General features: G+C 31.2%; 2 protein-coding genes across 2 annotated transcripts; one reads left to right on the top strand and one right to left on the bottom strand.

Moving 5' to 3' along the window:
- Positions 1-6,195: 6,195 nt before the first annotated feature.
- Positions 6,196-15,974, bottom strand: LOC140828944 (protein HIGH CHLOROPHYLL FLUORESCENCE PHENOTYPE 173, chloroplastic-like). The gene is made up of 13 exons (XM_073191829.1): positions 15,155-15,974; positions 14,409-14,621; positions 8,832-9,036; positions 8,634-8,709; positions 8,190-8,325; positions 7,975-8,079; positions 7,757-7,837; positions 7,517-7,606; positions 7,370-7,435; positions 7,209-7,265; positions 7,049-7,126; positions 6,692-6,739; positions 6,196-6,439 (listed from the first exon to the last, which is right to left on the bottom strand). Exons 1-13 carry the CDS (start codon positions 15,935-15,937, stop codon positions 6,320-6,322), a joined length of 2,058 nt encoding a protein of 685 aa, XP_073047930.1. The 5' UTR covers positions 15,938-15,974; the 3' UTR covers positions 6,196-6,319.
- Positions 15,975-17,146: 1,172 nt separating this feature from the next.
- Positions 17,147-19,700, top strand: LOC140805427 (uncharacterized). Its single transcript, XM_073161699.1, is given in 5 exon segments — positions 17,147-17,284; positions 17,431-17,872; positions 17,875-18,479; positions 18,533-19,061; positions 19,137-19,700. Coding segments are annotated over 5 exon segments (2,226 nt in total). The 3' UTR covers positions 19,649-19,700.
- Positions 19,701-25,543: the final 5,843 nt, after the last annotated feature.

Raw genomic sequence — 25,543 nt, 5'->3', positions numbered from 1 at the left:
TTGTGTGATACAGATTGCCACAAAGCCATATACTGTTTGTTCAGTTGTGCTTGTTTCCAATTTTTTCCGTGTGTTCATTAACTTTCATATCCGTGACTCACATTATTATTATCTATATCTATATAAATATACCAATTGAATTGTGATTTTACTCAATTGTCCTCATTAATTATTAATTTATTTAATCTATATCTATATAATCTATATCTATATAATCTATATAAATATACCAATTGAATTGTGATTTTACTCAATTGTCCTCATTAATTATTAATTTATTTAATATCTGAATTGTGATTTTACTCAATTGTCCTTATTAATTATTAATTTATTTATTATCTATATTCTATATAAATATACTAATTGAATTGTGATTTTACTCAATTGTCCTCATTAATTATTAATTTATTTAATCTATATCTATTCTATATCTATATAAATATACCAATTGTGATTTTACTCAATTGTCCTCATTAATTATTAATTTATTTAATCTATATCTATATAATCTATATAAATATACCAATTGAATTGTGATTTTACTCAATTGTCCTTATTAATTATTAATTTATTTATTATCTATATCTATATAAATATACCAATTGAATTGTGATTTTACTCAATTGTTCTCATTAATTATTAATTTATTTAATCTATATCTATTCTATATCTATATTTATATAAATATACCAATTGAATTGTGATTTTACTCAATTGTCCTCATTAATTATTAATTTATTTAATCTATATCTATTCTATATCTATATAAATATACCAATTGAATTGTGATTTTACTCAATTGTCCTCATTAATTATTAATTTATTTAATCTATATCTATTCTATATCTATATAAATATACCAATTGAATTGTGATTTTACTCAATTGTCCTCATTAATTATTAATTTATTTAATATCTATATAAATATACCAATTGAATTGTGATTTTACTCAATTGTCCTCATTAATTTCCTCAATAAAATTGTACCGGGTGACACTTTGTCTTCCTCCTCTTTAATTAGTTAATTAATCTTCTTTAATCTATATCTATATAAATATACCAATTGAATTGTGATTTTACTCAATTGTCCTCATTAATTATTAATTTATTTAATCTATATCTATTCTATATCTATATCTATATAAATATACCAATTGAATTGTGATTTTACTCAATTGTCCTCATTAATTATTAATTTATTTAATCTATATCTATTCTATATCTATATAAATATACCAATTGAATTGTGATTTTACTCAATTGTCCTCATTAATTATTAATTTATTTAATCTATATCTATATAAATATACCAATTGAATTGTGATTTTACTCAATTGTCCTCATTAATTTCCTCAATAAAATTGTACCGGGTGACACTTTGTCTTCCTCCTCTTTAATTAGTTAATTAATCTTCTTTAATTAGTTAATTAATCTGTTGACCAATTACATTTTGCCTCCTCAGTAATTAGATTGACTCTTTCACTCACTTTTATTCATATCAAATACTATAATAATATTATAAATATACGAGTTTGAATTGTGAGCTTACCCTTTTATTTGTTTCACAATTTATCATTTTAATGAAGTTCTTTAAGTCATTTTCTATGTTGATTTAATATAGTCATTGATAATGTACTTAACTCAAATAAGATAATTATTTTGAACTTACTATTTTACCATTTTATTTGTTTTACAATTTATCATATTAATGAGGTTCTTTAAGTCATTTTCTATGTTGGTTTAATATAGTCATTGATAGTGTACTTGACTCAAATAAGATAATTATTATTTAGATTTTACTTTCAAATTTAATTTAATTAATTATTATTTTGATTTTACTTTTAAATTTAATTTAATTGCTTAATTTTATACATTTTCGTCAAAATCATGGAAAATCCTTATCATAATGTTATATATTTAAAAAATCTAATACTATTATAAATATATGAGTTTAAATTGTGAGCTTACTATTTTGCCATTTTATTTGTTTTACAATTTATCATTTGAATGAGGTTCTTTAAGTCATTTTCTATGTTGGTTTAATATAGTCGGTGATAATGTACTAAAATCAAACAAGATAATTATTATTTTGAGCTTGCTATTTTACCATTTTATTTGTTTTACAATTTATCATGTTCATGAGGTTCTTTAAGTCATTTTCTATGTTGGTTTAATATAATCATTAATAATGTACTTAACTCAAACAAGATAATTATTATTTAGATTTTACTTTCAAATTTAATTTAATATATTATTATTTTGATTTTACTTTTAAATTTAATTTAATTGCTTAATTTTATACATTTCCGTCAAACTCATGGAAAAATCTTATCATAATGTTACACATTTAAAAAATTGTTAATATTACTAACATGTATTACTATTATAAATAAATATTATAAATATATGACTTGATTTTACTTTCAAATTTAATTTAATTAATTTTATACATTTCCGTCAAACTCATGGAAAATCCTTATCATAATGTTATACATTTAAAAAAATTTCTAAAATTACTAACATATTTACTATTATAAATAATAAATAATAAATAAATATTATAAATATATGACTTTTATTTTTAAGTTACTATTTTATAATTTTGTTTGTTTATAATTTTTCATAGTAATGAGGTTCTTTAAATTATTTCTATGTTAGTTTACATGGAAAATCTATACCATATTAATGATTGGTAATAATGGGAAGACGAAGGAAGGTGAGTCGGATTGAATGAAAATAAATTATTATTAAATATTAAAGTCATATAAAACTTATTTCTCCCATTTAGAATAAATATATTTTCAGACTCTTTATGTGTCCATAGAGATATGTGATTGAGAATAATTATTTAATGTAAGTGATTTCAAACACTGTTTTTAAGCTATTTAGTCATTTTTTTATACATGCAGCTAAATAAATATTATTAAATAATATGATCCATTTGATCATTTTGTGTTCTTGCAATGAGAGGAGTTTTTTACCCTAGCGTTAACACGTTTTATTGTTATATGTCATTTGTATTGATCATGTTGTGTTTGGATTGCTTATGTGATTTGTTTAATTGCCGAAAAAAAAACAGAAAACAAAACCACATGTCCCACGAAAATGGTTATTTTTCAATTTTTTATTGTTGAGATATTTTGTTATTTTTTAAACACATAATGTATGTTTTCTGTTTGCTTAGATTACTTAGTTTGAAGTGACTTAAAAAATATTAAAATGCCGAAATATTTTTTTATTTTTACCTTATGTATCATAATATCAAGAGATAATATTTTTTTATTTATTGAGGCAAATGTTTACCAGAATCCTGTCTATAAATCAATATTTAAAATTTTTTACGACATTATTGTATTCTCTATTCAAAAATTTTGTATTTAGATTGATAGAAAATATTTGAATTTGAGTTTTTATGTGCTTGCTTATATTATTTTTGTAGTAATATTTATTGTGAAAATAATAGGTGGACTAAAAAAATTCGATACGTTTAGGAGTCCTCTTGTGAACGACAAATATGGATAAATTGTTAAAAGATATAATATCCAGTAGATTTTTTGCATGCGATTTTGTGATTCAATTATTATACATGATTCTAAATTTTAATTATATCACCAATTAACGCATGTTTTGTTATTGCTAGATATATTTTCTCAACGGTCTAATATTTTTTTTTGGTTTAAGAAAAATTGTGTGACTTTATATTATATTTTTACGACTATTTTTCTTAATGATTTTACTGAAGGATTTTTTCATGATGATTTCGATGCACCATTTTTTCCTTTGTGTGTGTTTTTTTTAAAAAAAAAGATGTGGAATATCTATGAAATAATGACGTTAATAAGGCGTCTTCTCTTTATTTGAAAAGAATATTGGAATATTTATACAAATTGTGAATAATATGAGTTAGTATTTAATTTGAGAGTGATTTGTGCTTTTTGTTACTCGTATATACTTCCATTTCTGTGTTATTGTACTAAATAAATTATTTTAAACTTTGAGTTATCATTTTTCTCTTATCGAGTTTGTTTGTGTTATGATTTTTTATTCATTTTGGTTAATATTGTTGGTGATAATTGATTTTTCTGATATTATATGATGTGCCTTGTTGTTTATATGAAAATAAGTATGAGAGTACACCAATCAAAACCACGTATTTTGAGTATTCTGTTCTACGAAGAGAATAATAGATGGCTTCTGTGAAATATATAATTTATTGGTTCTTCATACATATAGTCTACGAAATGCATCAAACTTTGAACAAAAATGTTAAGACAAATATAGTGGATGAAAAAAGACATGTTAAATAAAAAATAATATTACGTATTAATATGTCCTAATTTCTGTATGATATAATTCAAGAACATTTTTTATAGATATTTGAAATTATGTCTAATTAAGCAACATGAAACATAAACATATATATTAAATCGTATTTAAAGCAAAATGTTAAAATCAAGAATGATTCAGATTTAAATTTCAATGAAGCACAATGAAGAATAAATTGAAGAATTGTATGTGTACGTTAAGTGTTATATAGTGATTATGGTTCTACTTCATGGTTTGCGACATATGGATGTCATATAAAATGTTAATATTTCTAAAAAAAATAAAATAGTTTTTCAAAAAAAAAAATTATTCGGTCAGAAAAAAATACATGAAAAACAAAATGTGCATAATTCTCATTCTATTTATAATGGTATGAGAATAATTCTAAAGTGTCGTGGACACAATAAATCAATTTTGTGCATTTTATTGAGACATTTGAGTCATTTCACTTTATTTCCTCCAATATTATCTTGATATATTTCGAAGTGGCTAAAGGTTGTTTTTGTCTCTCTTTTTTGTCAAAGTGTCTAACCAATTAATTTTTAAGATATACGATGCTAGAATAGAAAACTCCTCGCCAAATAAATTCACTTAGCCAAATATTGAAATTCAAATAGAATTTTACAAAATTTCATAAAATTAATTTTGACAATCATAAAGTGCTTATGAAATATAAACAGTTGTATTATTAGATGAGATATTGAATAAGACAAATACTTTGACATTTATTTGAATGATATTCATACGCATATCTTAATTACGTTATTCATGTCTTTTCTCAAGGTTTTTAAAATATAGTTATTAGTTTTGTATGTCGTTCCATAAGATATAAAATATTATAAAACAAAATGTCAACTCAATAGAAGAAAATTTGTTTTGTTTCAATGAATAACATAATATTACGTTCGAGACACAACAAATTAGATTGAAACTATATCATCCTCATGACATGATGCACACAATCATTGTTCTAAATCTTTCAAAAAAAATGACAAACGAGATGACTTTTCTGAATTGCGTCAAATTAAACGAGGACACAATTATAAGATATAGTCATTTGAAGAGATTTTCAAGTATTTTTATCACAGTGATTGAGAAATACTGAAATAGTTGTTAAAAATTTATTAACCTTATAGCTATATGTTGACAATATTGATGCTAAATATATAAAAATGATATCACAAATATCACAATGTTTGAAGAATGTGCAACACTATTCATTGATTACGTTGTTGAAGAATATATATGTTATGCATACAATTAGTCACAAGTGAAAATCTATCACGACTTAAAGCATGTTTTCTTAAGAGTTATGGTTGATGATTGTCAAAAACTGAAAAATCATCTAACAACAAAACAAATAATCGGAAAAATAAGATTATCAGATAAAAACAATGTAGAAAACCGAAAAAATGCCGTTATAAGGAAGCAAAGTACGAGCATGTGAGATCTCAGATGAGGATTGTAAATAACATAATAGATGTTAAAAACGATCAGATACTTTGAGTATACCAAAATGGTTATATGCATATTATAACAAACTACGACAAAGAGTTGTTGAGTTGTCAAAATAAACCAAGAAGCATATCGAAAAGTGTGTCAAGTGGATAAGATAACTTCTCCAATTCATATAACGTCTATGGTCATGATTTTTTATTTTTGTTGCTTGGTTTGTTTCAATTGATAAATGCTATTAGCCATGTTTTAATTCAATTAAATATGTTCAAAATTTCGTATATATCTCCAGCAGTTTATGTTCTCACGTGCAACGCACGTGCATTTTTCTAGTATATAGAAAAGTACGAATATACAGTCAAAAATGTAGGAAGAAATAAAGTAGGCAAGGGTGAATTATTGTGAATATAAAAAAATAAAAACGCAAAATGATTGAGATTTGGTTTACATAGCTCACGTAACAGCACAATGAAAAATTTATGGAATTCCTGAAACAACAAAAACAAATATACACTACTTTACAACATGTACCTTCCTTTCAAAATGAGCCACTGTGTGTGTGTGTGTGTGTGTGCGCGCGTGTGTGTGTGGTGTTCTTCTCAAGAACCGAGAGAGCTGGTGTTAGATAGTTATTTGCTTTGTCAGGTAAATGAGCAACCTGTCAAAAACAACATTCGGCATTGTTAAATTTCATCTATTATTTAATAAAACCGTGTTGCCCATTATGGTGCAAGCTAGTCGACTTATTAGTCAGAAGCTTGTGAATGGTTTGGTCCAACTCAAGCTCAATTTTGACAAAACTCAAGTTGTCTTTCAGTATAGTAAATGGTTATTATGTCAGTTTCAAGTGACAAGATTGATTGCCATTAAAATTGAGCTCCAGCAGCTTGCGTCGAGACTCGGTTCTTACCAGTTCATAAAGGTCCTTCCCAGGCTCCGCTACATACTCGTAACAAACCTGCACAGTCAAACAAATGCTTTAGCTGCATTTGCTTATATAAATCAAGGAAATAGATATATAGAAAACTTCATACGGACATGGGAAAAGCCATGTGTTGCTTCGCCTGGACAGTAAACTAGGTGGCTTTGGTTTTCCCTATTTTTTATATATAAAATTTTGTCGAATTTTCCGATAGCTCGAGGACTCTATTTATCTATATTAGCTCAACCTTTGTTTAGACATTTTTAACCTGGGTAGAAATGAAAACTTGGCTCCATCACTGCATACGGACCATGGAATATAATGAAAGAATTGAACGATACTCACATCAAAGCTCTTGTTTCTTGCTGTTGAGTCATGCAATGCTTTTACGCAGATAGCAGCCACGTCCGCACAGCTTATTCCCTGGGCAATTTTTCCAAGTATAAGCAAACCAAAATGTCCAACAACTATAAAAACAACCACAAATAGACTGCAAGTTTTGTACCTGTGATATACGATTCCCTTGGTCAAAAATCAGAGCCCGTTGCCCACCAGGTTCTTCCTGCAAAAATGATGTCTTGTCAATGCAAACGAAGACCGAGGAACGCATATTTTAAGGAGCAGTGGACAAATGAATAAAGAGAGTTTTTGGGTCCATAACTTTACCATCAAGGGACCAGGACGAATAATTGTGTACCCAAGTCCCGATCTTCTGAGCAAATCTTCACCGGCCTATAAAATTTTGATCACGAGGAAACTCAGTGGCAATAGTAAATGTTCAGTGTGAATAGAGAAAAGCGTGAAGATAGAGACCTTCTTTGCTTTCAGAACCTGCTCTCTTCTGTTGGGCTCAATTCCTGATCCTGTACATGAAACTAAGATAAAATCTGTTTCTTGTCCAGTCTGCCACGATCAGAAATACACTCGAATATCAGAACGGGATATGATAGGCAACGTTTTAAACAAGAATATCAAATCTGTATATCCTGTGCATGGAATAAGTACAATTTAAATTCAACAAAATAGTTTAAAAGAATATAGACTGGTGCTTACGGGCAAAGCTTTGATGTATTCAAGAATCAACTGGAAACTTCTCAAGTCTTGCTTCCCCCCAACAGGTCCATCAACAGGTTTCTGCAATTTAGCATTTCAATCAGAGTTATTATCCCAGTAAAAAGTGAAGGTATATATACTTATCATCTCATGTTTCAGCAAAGGTCAAACAAACATAAATAGCAATGAGAAGAGAAAAGACAACACTTTGAGCAAACCTGCCGTCTTGGCTCAAAACGAATGGTCAAAGTATGCACAAGGAATGGATCCAGCGTTGGATCTTCTGGATTCACCGGTCTGAAAGATGAAAATGGCACTCTTACCTAAAAAGAAGAAATAACTTGTCAATAATTCGACTTTATAAACGAAAACTTAAGCTGATTTATGGAAAGTTAAAGCTTATATTATTTTCAGCTTTGTGACTTAAGCTTACCCTGCAAAAGCCAACTTTTGTGCTAATTCTGGCAAAGTACAATTTGCTTTGTGACATGTCAGCCAGAGGGCCAGCTTCAAGGATTATAGCGTACGATCTTCCATTCCCACCAACTGAGAATACTATACCCTCGTACCTATGCGACAACAACAAACAAATTGATTCATCAATTGGAAGTTGAACGGATTTTGGAATAAAAAGAATCAACATCCCAAAATCAATATGTCAAAATCCCTGTAATTTGACTGCAATACACTTTAAATAGTTAAAGAGAAATTTTTTAAAAAAATGTGAGAGTTTCTCTTCCATCCATGTGACCAAAGTGGGCTCTTGCTTATGCAGTCAGAGTGCTACACCAAATGAAATATGCATGGAATCTGAGAAGCTAATCATAAACCTGAACCATATTACCGAAAATAGGAATTGGCTTAATCTATTGTATACCTGTCAAGAGTACATCCCAAAGGAAGCGAAAGTTTCTTGGACAGTTCAATATAGCCCCCTCTAGTGAAAACGTATCCTTTTAAACACAAAACGAGTGCAAAACATCAGTTAAAGCATAGAAAATGTGAATTTACATGGTATTTTGCAGTTATAGACTAGCTAGACAAGACTTCTCAGCTTGTGTGAACTATGTTTTACCAGAAAAAACAGCAGCTCCCTCTTCAGTGAACTCGAATTTAGCATCCATTCCTCCATCATATTTGGCCGCAATAACATCCTGAAAATAAGTGCCTTGACGAATTTCCCAGCCATCTAATGCATCCTCAGACTTGAATTTCGAAATTAACAGCTTGCTTTTGCTGCTTTTTCCAGCCCGCAGTTGTGCAAGTTTATTGTTGTAATCCTACAATTCAGCAGCGATAAAGAACCAAGCTTTAACCGTGGAATTTTTCGGATTGTGCAACCGTAACTTACCAAATCAAAGAACATTGTGAATGGAATTGTTAAATTTTAAATAGCAAGAATACGGTGACGAGTTGATAGAACCCAACACAGAATTTACGTGGCCCAGACACAAATATTTACATTCATGACACAACACCGAAATGGCGAAAACTCTATTAATCTTTCTTAGTAATATCATTACTCCTTTATAAAGGTGAAATACCTTGAAATCAAGGTTGTAAATGGCGCTGACCGCCAGGGGCGGTCCTAAGAAAAAAGAGGCCCTGGGCGAAACTTATAATATGGTTCCTCTTGTATTGATTCGAAATTCAAATGTATATTAAAAAAATTGAATAGCAACACACCGTAATATTAAAGTCATTTGTTCCTTGTGGCTTGCATCAGGAGTACAATCAAGTATCACTGAATAATACTTTGCTTTCTTAACCTTTTCAATGACAACATTTTTCACTTTTAATTACATATTCGTTATCAACTCATTTTGAATTTTATGACTGAGGTAATGATGATGAATTTCTTTTCCTTTAATGAGCCGAAGATGTTCTTGCATTATAGGATCAAACTCGGCAATCATCTCAATCAAGCCCAGGAAATTACCCTTTGAACTATCCTCCATATTTTCATTTTCTCCACGAAATGACAAAATATTTTTAGCTAAACATTTTACCACTGCTATAATTCTTGTCAAAACCCCTCTCCAACGGTGTGTTTCATTTTTAATCTGTTCTTGCAATTCTTTGTCAATTGTTTCATTTTTCCTCAACCTCACTTGTAACTCCACCATCGATCTCAAATTAGCAAGATGTTCACGACATTTTTCGTGTTCTCTAAGCTTCTCACTTAGATGCTTCCAATCTCGAGATCCGTCTTCTGCTAATTGACTTCGTGATGGAAGTGTTTTGAAAAGCTTACAGCAGAAACAAAATACTTTATCTAACTCCTTTGAATAAACTAGCCATTTTCTTTCATGACTTGTTTTGTTTGGAAGCACTCTATTATAATGCTCTGAGGAAAAATGTCTACCAAGTTCATCATGTGGGTATTCAAAATTAACCTCTCTAATGGGGCCTTTTTCAACGAGTAAATCCCTCATTTTTGTATCAAGGCTATTCCAAACTCTTGGATCAAATATATTCAGAGAATGATCTATGTTTTCATTTTCCTCAATACCCATAATGTTTGCAACATACATCTCTTCTATTTGTTCGTCAGAATGATTTTATTGTGCGCGCAGATTATCGACATCAACAATCAAATTTTCTTGAACTATACTCGTTTCTTTCAAAACAAACTTATCCATAGAGCCTTTCATTGATTGGGTCATCTTCTTTTCTGTTTGTTTTTTTTTCCTTTTTGAACTTCCAGATGGGTATTTTCTAGGCATCATATTTCTTCAAGTGATACTACACCAAGAACAACCACAAAAAAATAATTGAACTATAAAGAATTATCCTTCGCATTCATAATTATAAAATTATCCAAAAAAATTCACAATGAACTATAAAAATTCAAAATGCATGTGCTAATTTAATTTAACACCAGTTAATTTAGCAATTCAAAATCAAATTCAACAAAAGTCCCAAATTTCAAAATTAGATTTTGAAAATTCATACCTCTAATCTTCGACGATAAAAAATTTACTAAGGGATGACGAGGAGCAACGATGAGTACTGAGACAAAATTGAGATGATAGAAGACAATTGGAATGGAGGTTAGAGATTGGTCAAATCGTATAGCTTCATCCGCCTAAATCGAAAATTGAGTCTTACGATTTGAGTATTGAAAATGCTGCTGTTATAATTTTTTTATCATATTTAGGTCTTATTATATATATAATATAATTAAAGTAATTATTTGGGTCCCAATACTATTATATATATATATATATATATATATATATATATATATATATATTAAAAAAATTTGGGGCCCCCATCAAAATGGGGCCCTGGGCATGGGCCCAGTTTGCCCTTGGAAAGGGCCGGCCCTGGTGACCGCCTACTGACTCGGCCGCCTAGCCACGGTTGAATTTTTTTAAGTAATTTTTTATAGATAATCATAGATAATAATGCAATATAATAAAAAATAGTCATTATTTTTTATGTAGAATGTGCAATTAAATAATGTTTAAACACAAAGAAACTTCATACAATATAATATCATCTAGATAATGTGCAATTAATAAAAATTCATCATCATATTAATGTTATTATGCTAACAAAGTAATATAAATAATTTTACCAAAAAAGTAAGTTTAAATTTCAAAGTTTCAATCAATTATCCATCATTAGAACAAGTAGTAGACTAAACATAACTAATCTTTCAAATCATCTACATATACACCATCTACTACATCCATGATCTCCTCTCATCATCGGACTCAAAATCTACATCTTCTTCATTCTCCTTCTCCAATGTATGTAAATCTTCGTCAAGTTCTCTAATGGGATGTTCCTTGCACTCCTCCTTGGATGTAGCACTTCATCCGCTCCCGAGGCCTCCGCTACCATTCTCCAAGTAAGTCCTGAACCCGGCTCAACTTCATCTTAATCACCATCATCAACAAACCAACCTTGAGCTTCACTAGCTTGAGAGGATAGAAGCAAATCTCCACCCATTTCTCTTTTACTTTTCTTCTTCATAAGCTTGGCATTGAATTTGACATATACAATATCATTCAATCTTGATGTCTCAAGTCTATTCCTCTTCTTAGTGTGTATTTAAAAATTTAAAACCATTGTTATTAATAAAAAAAATGATAGATAACATAATTTATGAATTAGTTCTCAAGATTTACCCCTTCAAATTGACTCCAATTTCTTTCACATTCCGATGAACTACTTGTCAAAGAGAGAAATCTCATTGCCATTTTTTGTAAGTTTGGAATGTCACCACCATAATTGGACCACCATCCAACTTAAAAAACAAAGAGGAAAAAAAATAATTAAACCAAAGTTGGGTAAAAAAATAGAGTGATTCTCATGTGAGACCGTCTCACGGATCATAATCTGTGAGACGGGTCAACAATATCCATATTCACAATAAAAAATAGTACTCTTAGCAAAAGTAATACTCTTTTATGGGTGACCCAAATAAGAGATCCGTCTCACAAATAATACCCGTGAGACCGTCTCACATAAGTTTTTGCCAAAAAAATACATGTACTGGCATGAATAAAAATAAAGGAAAAAGATTTATCCGGGTCAAAGTCATGGTACACATCCACTTTCTCATATGCTGCGACCGCCATTTTTCTTCCAAAGTTTCCAGATTTACTCTTATACTTAACCAATGTCCTCGTCAATGCCAAGAATTATCTCAACACAATTCAAAAACTCATTCATGATATTGGTGTCATTTGGTATGCTTGAAACTTTGAAGTAAAAAAACGGATTCAATAAGTAAGCGGCATAATGCAAAGGACTATCAAGTCTACCCTTAAGACTTCTCATCAATAATCTTCAAAATAGGGATGGCATTTTCCTCTTTTTTGAAAGACTTTTTAATGCCTTCTTTGGCTTGTTTAAGATCACCCATTAAGAAGGCCATTGAGGGCTTCTTATCACCGTCAACAAGACGTAAAACTTTCACTAAAGGGGTGAAAACATTCAAAGCCAAAGAAACACCATTCCAAAAAGATATACTTGTTATCGTCGCTTTCGCCGCTTTTCCCTTCACACTACTCCTTAACTTTGTTTTGCTCCATTCATCGGATGTAAACATGAGTCTCAATTGATCTTTCTCGTCTTTGAGACTTTCCAAAGTCAAAAATGAAGAAGCAAATCTAGCACCCCGGGCCTCACAATATCACTCTTCTTAGTATATTTCCTAATAACAGCCAAAGTTCTATGATGTGCATAGATGGATATAGTCAAGGCCTTTGCTTTCTCAAGTATTCCGCTAAACTTGAGTAGTTTTCCAATTGCTTCAAGCATGAGGTTGATTGTATGAATCGCACAAGAGGTCCAAGGAATCCCCGTTTCGTATATCCATCTAGCAACATACTCATGCACATCATTTGTAAACCTTAACTTCAAGACATCATTTATGTTTTGTTGTCTTGCCTTTGTTGGATCGATTGCGGATGTCCACTTATCAATAGGCCCGAGGTTCTTTGGCATTTTTTTGAATTATCTCCCACCACTTGACAATCACCATCCTCTTCATCAACACATATGTTTACCTCCGCCCTTTCTTCTTTTAGTTCTTCCACCTTTTGACGCTTTTTATTCTTGCTATTTTCAAGATAGTCTCTCACTCTTTTTTTGTCTTCATAAAATGCTTTAAGACATGCTTCAACTTGTCCTACAATACCCACAACTTGCATGTGATCCAATCTTTTTTCTCTTTATTATACAACATCCCATATTCCCAAACAATATCATTAGACTTTGGCTTAAATTCCAACTCTGGTTGTTTATCTTTTTCCGCCATTAATCTTTAACAATAAATCAATAATAAATTAATAATAGGAAAAAAAATTGATTTTTGAAATCACAAAATCTGAAATATTATAAAAAAAAAAAAAGTATGATAAATTAATAAATATGCAAGGCCTAACCTAAATATTCTGACTGCTAGCGGCGGCGGCGGCGGCGGCGGGCGGCAGACTGTGTGTGGTGGTTGAGAGTTGACAGTGAAAACCAAAAATAAAATAAAGAAAGTGAGTTGTGCTAGGGTTTTGATATTTAAAATTAGTTGACTTTGACTAGATTTTTAAAATTGTTGACTAAATTTTTAAAATTGTTGACTACAACTTAAAAATCTTGATTGTCCGCCTCGTCCGGCTGCTCGTCGCCTTGACCCGCCTCCCCAACGCCGTACAGCTTGGGCCGCCTAAAACACCCGCCTCATGCATAGATGGTGCGGTCGAAGGCCGCTGACCGCCTCGACCGCCATTCAAAACACTGCTTGAAATAAAATCTGATACCAAATCTTTCATAACAATAAAATCATAGCAGTGTTAAATCATAATTTTAATAACATTAAAGCGAATTTTAAGTATATTATTTGATCACTATCAAGAATCATGCTAACACAATTTTGTACGGTGATGGAAAATTCATTGAAGTCAAATAAAATATCCCGTTTTGACTTTCCCAGTTTAGTGTTTTTTGAGATACCTCCACATTCAAAACAAACCTTTGGGCAAAAAAGGTGTGATTTGAAACTTGCAAGGACTCATTATTTTGGACAACGATAAAAAGTTTCCTTTAAGTTATGGATGTGAACCTTAACAGCATTCAGATGGCAACTCAGGAGTCATCTTTTGCAGTACAAGATATGTTCATATAAAAAAGGATATCAAACCTGAAATGCTTTGGTGATATTATAAACTCCGAGATGATCGACCCTATTAAGATCCCCGGTGATAGAGGATCGAGCTGTGGCACAATAAATAACCTTGTTGCATCCCTCAACAGCAGTTTTGAGAGTTGAAGGCTCACCAACATCCCCTTTCACTACCTCCACAGCAGTTGGAAGCATTTCCACCACTTCTTTATCATCATTCCTGACCAAAGCCTGTTCACGATTAAAGATCCAAATCCATTCACAAGTCGAACCCTATTTTTACCATGTCTGAAAGATATTTAGAAGGCCACTGAAAAAGGTAAGAGTGTGTATTTCATAAATGACATGGTGGTCATTTAACCATGAGGTGTTTTTGCCACATTATTCATGAAGAACCAACTCTTGAAGACTCGAACCATTATGTGTCTCTTGCCACATTATTCAAGAAAAATTAACTCTTTTCACTAATTCGTGCGCAGTGGATGCATAAATAAATTGCCCAAAACAGAAGCAAAGAGGTCATAAATCCTTTGGTAATGCCAATCATATGCAAAAGCACGAGCCAATTTTCATCACACAAAAGCACTCTAATCGAATACGCATCCAAACTAAAGCTTGAAATATTAAGTTACTATAGCTGATAAACACAAACTGCACAATAACAAATAAAGATAAATTATTCGTCTTCCTAAAGTGAACTATTTAGTTTGAAACAACAAAATGCAAGTTCACCAGATAACAAGCAATGGAAATAAAGAAGATACCTTGACAGTGTAACCCCTGAGCATTAGTTTACGAACCACAATGCGGCCAACGCGGCTGGTGGCGCCGACGACCAGCACGGTGGTGTTCTGCGCACCAGGAATAGCGAATTCACACATGGGTCCACCCTCCCTCAACAAAAGCACCGCCTCATCATCATCAGTCCGAGTGGTCCTCGAAATCTGCCCCAGCCCAGAAAACTTCCGCCACACCTCGTCGAATATCTGCCTCGACCGCCGCCCCAGACCTATCGGACTCACCTCCTCGATCCTATTCTCGATAGACGAACCCGAAGAAGTAGCAGTACTAGCAGGAGGTAAAACTTCCTGAATCTCTCCACTTTCTTGCGGCAACTTCCCCTCTTCCTGCACCTCTTTCCTCTTGCTCTTCTTCTTCTTCTGCGGGGGGCTCTTCTTCTGCTTGTCAACTGAAGAGGCGGCCCTTGTTAAAAACGACCTCTGGCATACTTTCACCTCCGGCGGGCTTGAATTCAGGTCTCTCCAATTCAATTTATGGCTGCAGGGATGATTACCGCCGAAGATTGAAGATGTCAAAGCCGCAGAAGCAGCTGTACTCATTCTTGTTCCAGTTTCTCCACAATGGCTGGTTTCTTGTCTTGGTTTTGTAAAGTGTGAAGCTCCCTCCTCCGCGAGGCGAGAGGTGATCATAAATGGGAGTTTGGGAGTCAGCTTCGAAAGCGACGGACTCTGATTTCGGACCACATAAGATGGGCCAATCCGAAACATGGATTTGGTTGTGCGTCTTCCAGCACGAAATTTGAACATGACACGCACATACGTCCAGGTCCTCTCAATATTCCCCCCTCGTTTTGGATATACAAATATTCTAGTTACGACTTGAACAATACGTTTGCCATTATAATACAAAAAATGACAGTTGATGCAAAAAATTACATCTGAGATTGTGTGATTGATGAATTTTGAAATAGTACATTTGATAAATGAAGAAATTGTAGGAAAAATATGAAATATAAGATTTTAAATAATAAATTCGGTTAGCCCCTATTATTAAAAGCAGATTATTTGATATTCTATTTTGGAATTTTTATCAACTACTTTTTCATAATTTATAGAGTAGGTCTTTCATAAGACGGTCTCACGAATTTTTATTCGTGAGACGAATAAATCATGTTCATATTTACATTACAATTACTATATATGACATAAAAAGTAATATTTTTTCGTGAATGACCCATATAGAATATCTGTTTCACAAAATTGATATGTGAGACCGTCTCAAGTGAGTTTTTGTGTAATTTATAACCAGGGTCGTGCTTATTCAGAGTCATGAGAGTCCAATGACTCAGGCCCAATTGTTTTTGGGGCCCAAAATTTTTAAAAAAAATTATTATATATAAAAGGAAAAAACTGTTTTTTTTTTTAATTTATAAATATTAAAATATAAAAAATAATAAAATATCAAATAAAAACTTGTAAAATTGCTTATCCCAGACTCGGCGAGAAAGAGAGAAACAGCGGCGTCCTTCGTCTTCTCCATCTTCCTAGTGCCTTCAAAAAATTCAAGCAAAGATCTCTTCAGAGATTCAATAAGTAAGTTTCATTAATCTTATTTCTTCCCTAAGTTTGTTGCTTGGCATGATGATGATCGAGGGTGTGGAGAAAATGCATAAGGCTATAAAAAATTGTTGTGGTGCCCTAGATTCCAAATGTGAAAGGGGTGGCAGATAGGAGAACGACGTGTGGTGGGCTGCAGTCACAAACTGGTTCCGTGCAGAAACTTTGGAGTGGCTCGATCGTATGTGGTACCCAGGCAGAGCTGCTATTATGTCTTTGGACAATGCAGAAAGTGTTGAATAATTGAATGTCAATTAAATAGATAAAATCTTGATCTGATATGATTTAATAACTAGCTGATTAGTTTACTCATCAAAACAAAAATATTCACTACTGTCTTTAAACATAGATCTGCTCATGTTGTTCATTGAATTATTTATTTGAATTCTTAGGTTAATCATGCCTCCTAAGTACATGTCTGGGTCTCAAAAAAGAAAAATAAAGCTAAAGATTGAAGAAATAATTCAAAGTCAAGCTATAGATATCAACAAGTACTTTGTTTCAAACCAAAACATAGTTGCAGAGGTTGAAGACACGGTTGATAATTCAATTAGCAGAGAACAAGATAATGAATTGGATGAGAATGAGATTGATACTAAAAAGTCCTTGAGTCTGTCGATGTGGATGTATTCAATGATCATGAGAAAGATGAAGAGTTTGTTCAATATGAGAACTTGAATCAGGAAACTTGGTCTGATGATCCGGCAAAGTGGGACAACATTGATCAAAAAGTTAGAAACTTTTTAGTAGAAAGAGGTCCGAATAGAGCTGTCATAAATGTGTTTCCTAAAGATAGCGCTAACAGGCATTTCAATGTGTCACATTATAAGAGAATTTTGCCAAACGGGGAGAAAAGTGATAGAAGATGGCTATTATATTCAGTTTCTTGTAACAAGATTTTTTGTTTTTGCTATAAGTTATTCAAGAAGCAAGTAACCAAGACTAGATATGGTCAGTTAGCTAATGAAGGATACAATGATTGGCATAATTTGAATCGATGTCTTGCAAATCATGAAGCGAGTATGGAGCATATGGAGTGTATGACGAATTGGCTTGAATTGGAAAGAAGATTGACGACAAATAAAGTGATTGATGCTGGAGTACAAGAACAAATTAATAAGAAAGAGAGCATTGGAAACAAGTGTTACAGAGGATAATCACAGTTGTTCAACGATTGGCGAAAAATAACTTAGCATTTCGAGGAAGTTGTGAAAAACTTTATGTTGAAAACAATGGTTTGTTTCTACAAATGATTGAAATGATTGCAGAGTTTGATCCAGTAATGAAAGAGCACCTCCGACGGATTAAAGACTATGAGACTTATACTACATATCTTGGTTGCATAATTCAAAATGAGTTGATACAGATGTTGGCAAGCGAGGTAAGAAAAACAATACTTGCAAAGGTAAGACAAGCAAAATATTTTTCAATCATATTAGATTGTACTCCTGATATCAGTCACAAAGAGCAAATGTCCATTGTCATACGATGTTTAAATGATTCAAAAAGTTTCACAAAAGTAGAAGAATATTGGGTGCAATTTTTAGATGTTGATGATACTTCGGGACTTGGGCTTTTTATGCATCTTAAAAATGCTTTAGTCAATCTTGAGCTTGATATTGATGATATTAGAGGTCAAGGATATGATAATGGATCTAATATGAAAGGTAGGCATAAAGGTGTACAAAAAAGGTTACTTGAAATGAATCCCAGAGCTTTTTATACTCCTGTGGTTGTCATAGTCTCAATTTAGCTTTGTGTGATATGGCAAATTGTTGTCCTAAGGCTATGTCATTTTTTGGAGTAATACAACGGATCTATACATTGTTCTCCTCTTCTTCCAAGCGGTGGAAGATTTTCAAAGATCACACGAAGGGTTTGACAGTTAAGCCATTGTCACAAACACGATGGGAAAGTCATGTTGAGAGTATTAAACCTATAAAGGAGCAAATTGCACAAATAAAAGATGCTTTGTATGACTTGGCAAATGATAGTGAAGATCCCAAAACGAAGAGTGAAGCTGAGTCCTTAGCGTTATATGAACTTGAGAAATTTGAATTCTTGCTTGGTGTGGTAATTTGGTACAAGTTGTTGCATGCTATCAACCCTGTGAGCAAATTTCTTCAATCTGAAAATATGGATATTGATGTTGCTATCAAATTTTTACAAGGAATTGTTTTATTTCTTGAAGAATTTAGAGAAGATGGTTACGATAAGGCCATGGTTGAAGCTAAAGAAATGGCATATGAGATGGGCATTGAAGCTGTATTTCGAGATAAACGTGTTATTCGAAGAAAGAAACAATTTGGTGAAAGTAACAGTGAAAAAATGATACAGTCAGCTGCTGAATCTTTTTGAATTAACTACTTTCTCTTTATAATCGATCAAGCTCGTTCTTCTATGAAAGCTCGATTTGAACAGTTTCAAAAATATGAAGAAACATTTGGTTTTTTGTTCAATCTAGAGAGGTTACAATGTACAGACGATGAAACCTTGTTGAAGTCTTGCAAGAATCTTGAAAATTCTTTGACTCATAAGAGTTGTTCTGATATTAATAGGGATGATCTATTTTCGGAGTTGACATTCTTGAGGTGCTCATTACCAAGAGAAGCAAAATCGGCCATTGATGTAGTGAATTACTTGAAGAAAATGGATGGGTGTTTCCCAAATGCTCATATTGCTTATAAAATCTTGTTGACTGTCCCGGCCACAGTAGCAAGTGCAGAGCGAAATTTCTCAAAGTTAAAGCTCATCAAAACTTTTCTCCGATCAACCATGTCACAAGAAAGATTGAATGGATTGTCTATGTTATCGATTGAGAAAGAAATTACTGAACAACTTGATTGTACAGACTTGATTAGTATTTTTAGCTCTAAAACCGTTAGGCGGGTTGTTTTTTAGTGATCATTTTGGATATGTTTGATATTTTTATTCATTTAGTTTTTTATATTGTCTTTAACGTATTGGTTTAATTCGAAAAATTGCTATGGAACTAAAAAAAATATGAACACGCATTATGATTCAGATGCCTCTTTTTAAAAGTTAAACTCAGGCCCAAATATTGTTATAGTTGTTAATGTGATTATGTAGAGTTATATGAGTTGTTAAATGCATTGATTATTTCGTATTCAATTATTTGATATATTGTATGACATTTAATATAGGATATGATATAATGGTATTCATGTAGAGCCATTATTATTCTTCTTACTCGTTCTTCTTGTTATATTGTAGTCATAGTATATGTGGTTATTTCAAAATCAATCGGAGGCTTTCGAGCTGAGTTATCCCTGATACCGAAATTATGATTGTCTATTTATTTATGCATTTTTTTATAATACACATTTGGAATATTGACATCATACATTGTTCGTCATTATTCCTTCCTGTTGTATCGTTATCAGCTGTATGGAAGTCAAGTCGTGGGTGTTTATTAGACACAACAAGGCATATCTCGCATACTTGATAGGATAGTTTAGCAGCATGACGATGTAGCTCTCTTGTGTGTTGTTGCTCGTGCATTACTCATGTTGTTATCGTACCGTTTATTGGATCCTATTTCTGATGTGTTATTAAGCCATGTTTTCATGCATTGCATAATTCATGTTATATATGTTTATGCATGATTTAGGTATATTGTTGTTAGTGTTGAACTATTTCATACCATAATCCTAATATCAGTATTTCATACTGAGGGGATACTGTTGTTGTTGTTGGGCACCATTGATGCGAAATCGGTTAACCAAGAAGGGCAAACACGAACTAGACCCAGTCACACCCTCGATTTTATGAACAACATGATTTCTTTAACCCATGATATTTAATCTTTGAAACAAATAACGTATATTCACCCCTGAATTACGTGAGTCGTTAATAAATAACACAAGGATAACAATCGATCTCAAGCCTTTATTCAAAGATCTCGTCTGACAATCGAATGAAGAACAATTGACAAAAGCCATAAAGTTATGAAACTTTGATAAGTTTGATTTGAGGAATACACAAAGATGTATACAAAAGCTTTGAAAAGAGAGAAAATTCTCAATAATTCATTCAATAATTTAAAGAACTCGTCTTTGATAATCTGAATGATAAACAATTGACAAAAGCCATGAAGTTATGAAACTTTGATTTGAGAACACACAAAGATATATACAAAGCCAAGATTTGAAAATAGAGAAAATTTTCAATAATTCATTCAATAATCTTAAATTATTCTCAATTATGTTTTTACAATGTGTTTTTATGAAAAATACAACAAAAATCATAATCTAGGGTTTCCATGTTTAATGATGCACTGCGGCATGCTAGGGCGATGATTTTCATTTGTTGTGACATGCCTGACGCGTTGGGGCGGTGATTTTGCTCCGTTAGGGCGTGCCTGCGTGCTGGGGCGAGGATTTTCCTCTGTTGGGGCGCTTCACAAAACAAATAATAATCATGAAACTTGGACATGCCACTCGTACCATCCATGCAATATTTTATCACGTCACAAGAATTCAAAGCTAATGAATATACTTCATTGCTACAACTAAGTCTTATCCATTTTAAAACTCGTGACAAATCAAGATTACCAACAATCAAGCTTACCGCATACAACTTCTAACGGGCCTCACATCCGTAAAGATTAGACACGATAGTAAAACTTAAATCATGTCCCTTAACTATCACATTGGTAACTATGTCTCTAAACTCTTGAAAACAGAACAACACAGAATTATGATAAGGAAGCAAGTCATGCATCATGGTCGTTTTGTTGGCAATTAACATTACCTCATCTCGATTGCTTCTGAATTCATATGGGTCAACAACACATGGCATTCTCCCAACATCAACACTTGCTTGCCTCCTCATCATGACGTCTCCAAAATCTTTCAAAGAAGAACTAACAATGTTCGGATTGACCAGACTATATCATCATAATGAGAATAAATATCTTTGTACAAAGGTACTTGAAGAGGTTTATACAAAAAACAAGTATATATCAAACTCATTTTTGGGCCATCGATTTATTTTTCTTTTGTTTTTTCTTGGCTTCTTTTTCTTTTTCATCTTTTTTTCTTTCTATAGCCACCTTACTCTTTTGTTCACTCATTCTTTCGGCCATTTCACAAACTTTTTCACTCATTCTTTCGGCCATTATCCATCGTCGATCTGAGTATTGTATCTTAGGGGATTGGAAATCGAACAACGATCGAGAATTGATCTGTGCGATCAGACTCGAGAGAACACACAATTCTTCATCGATCTGATGCCATGTTAGAACTAAGAAACACGAAATAATGAAGTATGTGAAAAGTTTCTTTCTCCTCAATAATTCACTCTGATCTGTACATTGAGGATTTATATACATGATAAATACAGTTATGTGGGTTAATGAATTAACCTCCTGACTAACTATACTAACTAACTAATGAAAAATGAAACTAAGTGGGGTGTATTCAATTCAGAGTTTTGATAACTTTTAATTACTTTTTTAAATGATAGACTTTTATGGATTTGATAGATTTTTATTGACTTTTACAGAATCTCACAGATTTATAAACAGATTTATGTGGATTCATGTAGACTTTTTTGCAAGATTTTTATAGACTTTTGTGGAAAAATTATTTTATAAAATTTTATAAATTTTGTACTTAATTATAACATATTATTTTTTTATTAACTTTTTTGAACCAATAATTAATTGACATATATAACATATTCAGTTTAAAATATTTTTTCAATATTTATATTAATAAATAAATTTACTTATTTAAAAATTAAATTATTTAATCCATACATGTGTATATATGTGGGTTTGTATTAATGTTTGTAAATTTTTTAAAATACATCAATTGATTAATCTGTACCTTGTTTTTGAATTTATAATATACATGTGAAAATAATATTATTTAGCATTGTGTTGATATAATTGTATAAAAATATCATAGCTTACATATCAATTGAAAATGCTAAAAAAAATTTAATAAATCACGATAGTTGCAAGGTTATTCAATTATTAATAATTAAACAACATTTTTTTGGATCATCTTTTATTATTATTGAACATTACATTAATTTATATAAATAATAAATTAAAATCACAAAATCAATTCTAGAATTCAAAATTTGTTATGATACTAAAATAAAAAATTATTAAATGAACAATCAGCCAAAAAATGAAAAAAGTTTAAAAAAGAAAGATGAAAATAGTTGTACCTTATGCTTTAATGTTTGTATGTTAATGAATTCCATGAATTTTTAAAAGTCTATTGAAAATTTGAATACCTATAGACTTTTATAGAGTTTTTAAAAGTCAATGTTGAATACCACTGGACTTTTTAAGACTCTAGAAAAAGAGTAGGCCTCATGTGAGACGGGTCAACCCGACCCATATTCACAATAAAAAGTAATACTCTTAGCATAAAAAGTCATACTTTTTCATAGATGACCCAAATAAAGATCCGTCTCACAGAATATGACCCGTGAGACCGTCTCACACAAGTTTTTGCCCTAGAAAAATCTAATTTGAATATCACTAAACTTTTATAGAGTTTATAAAAGTCTATGTCCAATACCTCTAGACTTTTAAACTCTACAAAAGTCAATGAAAGTAATTAAATTTCCAAGATTGAATACACCCCCTAATGCTATGAAAAAGAAAGAATGGTTTAAGGCCATGTTTTCTTAAAGATCTCTCAATTTGGTCATTTTTCTGCTTTTAATTTTTTATTTGAAGGTTCATTGGATGTATCAAGATTCATTCAAAACATACTGGAAAAAACAAAATCTCAAAATTGTGCAACAATGACCAATCAATCACATCTCAACAACCAAATTTTTGGTGCAGAGCGTGTTTTTCTCATATCATTTTACACTGTAATATTTGTTTTTATTATAAAAACTGATGGTGTGTGAAATTCTCTCGATTTAGGTATTTCAATTTCATGTGGTTGTCTTTCGGTGAACTTTCAAGAATGTTCCTACAAATACTTTTCTTATATTTTCCAGATTGTATTAAATAGGTCAAGAAGTTGCACTACATTTGGTTAACTACATCAAGGTATTCATACAATTGACTGTAATATTATCATAATCAAATCGAATATTTTTTAAAAAATTATTATGCATGTATAAATCATGATATTTAAAATTTCATTACACACGTAATCCGTCACCGATTTATGTTAAAATGTTTTGATGTTAACTATTTTTTTTTGTAAAAATCTATAGAAATTAAAAACTTTAGAGATGATTTTTATAAAAACTTCTAATAATTAATTAGAATAATAATTTAAATATGATATTTTTAGTTACTTTTAAGTTAATGATATTTTATGATGATCATTTTTTGTGTGTGTTGAGAGTGATATAGTGATCAAACTTAAATGGGATTGCCACAAATCTTGCAGTTAAATTTGATTAAGATTAAGATAATTTTATTTCAGTTATTACGATAATAAAGTTTTTTTTTTTATTAAACATGATATAGGATTATAAACACGGATTATATTTTTACTAAAAAATAGACTTTCACACCAAAATTAATTAGTTTTGCGCACAAATATATTTACATATTCGAATTCGAGATTAAAATTAATCGAGTCGGGACACATATGACTCAAAATAGAATTCGTGTTCGATTTGTAATATTCAAACCAACTATGAATTTCATTAACGATAAGTTCCAACTATTTCACTAGGTTGAATATTAAACTTCTATCCTGTAATTAACATAAAAAATACCTTTTATATATTTAAGAAAAATTTAAATTTACAATCCAGTTATAATTATCATATTCAATATTATCACTTTCACACACTTTGAAATTTATCATGATATATATCTATCCTTATCTACATTTTTTATTAATATTAATTAAGAATTTTATAAAAATATGGGATATCTAACTAACTTTTTTAAAATAATTAATAATTTAAAAAATCTATGCACGTAAATGATATGGTCATATATTTGTAGTATATATTTATTAAATTTTCATTAATGTGCATATAAAATAGAGTAGGTCTTATGTGAGATCGTCTCACGGATCTTAATCTGTGAGACGGATCAACCCTACCCATATTCACAATAAAAAATAGTACTCTTAGCTTAAAAAGTAATAATTTTTAATGGATGACCCAAATAGAGATCTGTCTCACAAAATACGACCTGTGAGACCGTCTCACACAAGTTTTTGTCTATAAAATAAGAATATGTCTCTTGTGAAGAGTTTCATGGATATATATTATTGAGATGAGTCAATTTGATTCATACTTAAAGTAAAAATTATTTTTTCGGATAAAATTCGGTACAAAACATTGAAAATCTGGAATATATATATGATATTGTAGAACAAATTGTTTTAGATTATGAACAAAATATAAAATTTAAAGTATAAATCACAACAATTATATTAAACCACCTTCAATAACGAGTAGTTCAGCACACGTAATAGACTGGGGTTTATCAATTTTCCTTCCAAATGTTAGGACTGGTTGTCCCTCGTGGTTTCTGATCACCCATCCAATTATTGGAGTCTTCATTATAAGCGGCATCTACATCCAATTTGAGTTTGTCTTCTGGTGAAGCAACCCATACCTTAGGTGAATTATACTTGTTAGGTTCCCTGGTAGAGGATAGAGCTAGTCTAGCATGTTGGAAGTCATGTAATAGAATCTCACTCCAATCTGCACTAACGCCATCTGAGCGTCCCTTTTTCTTGTGGGTCAAGCTCAATCATTCAGACCAGGTTGCCCAAGTTCGCATCGCAAACATCTCAAATTCTGGTTTACTAAGATTCTCCTTCATCC

Source organism: Primulina eburnea, chromosome 1 (assembly GCF_022965805.1).
Source record: "Primulina eburnea isolate SZY01 chromosome 1, ASM2296580v1, whole genome shotgun sequence".
Taxonomy (NCBI): domain Eukaryota; kingdom Viridiplantae; phylum Streptophyta; class Magnoliopsida; order Lamiales; family Gesneriaceae; genus Primulina; species Primulina eburnea.
This window is presented reverse-complemented; position numbering and strand designations above follow the sequence as displayed.

What these genes read in the sequence shown, in the direction of transcription:
- LOC140828944 (XM_073191829.1), bottom strand. Translation starts at nt 15,937, where the DNA reads ATGTTCAAATTTCGTGCTGGAAGACGCACAACCAAATCCATGTTTCGG. An exon ending in TCAGGGGTTACACTGTCAAG is followed by an intron (nt 14,622 to 15,154) that starts GTATCTTCTTTA and finishes AATCGTGAACAG; the next exon opens with GCTTTGGTCAGGAATGATGA. An exon ending in TTCGTCCTGGTCCCTTGATG is followed by an intron (nt 7,266 to 7,369) that starts GTAAAGTTATGG and finishes TCATTTTTGCAG; the next exon opens with GAAGAACCTGGTGGGCAACG.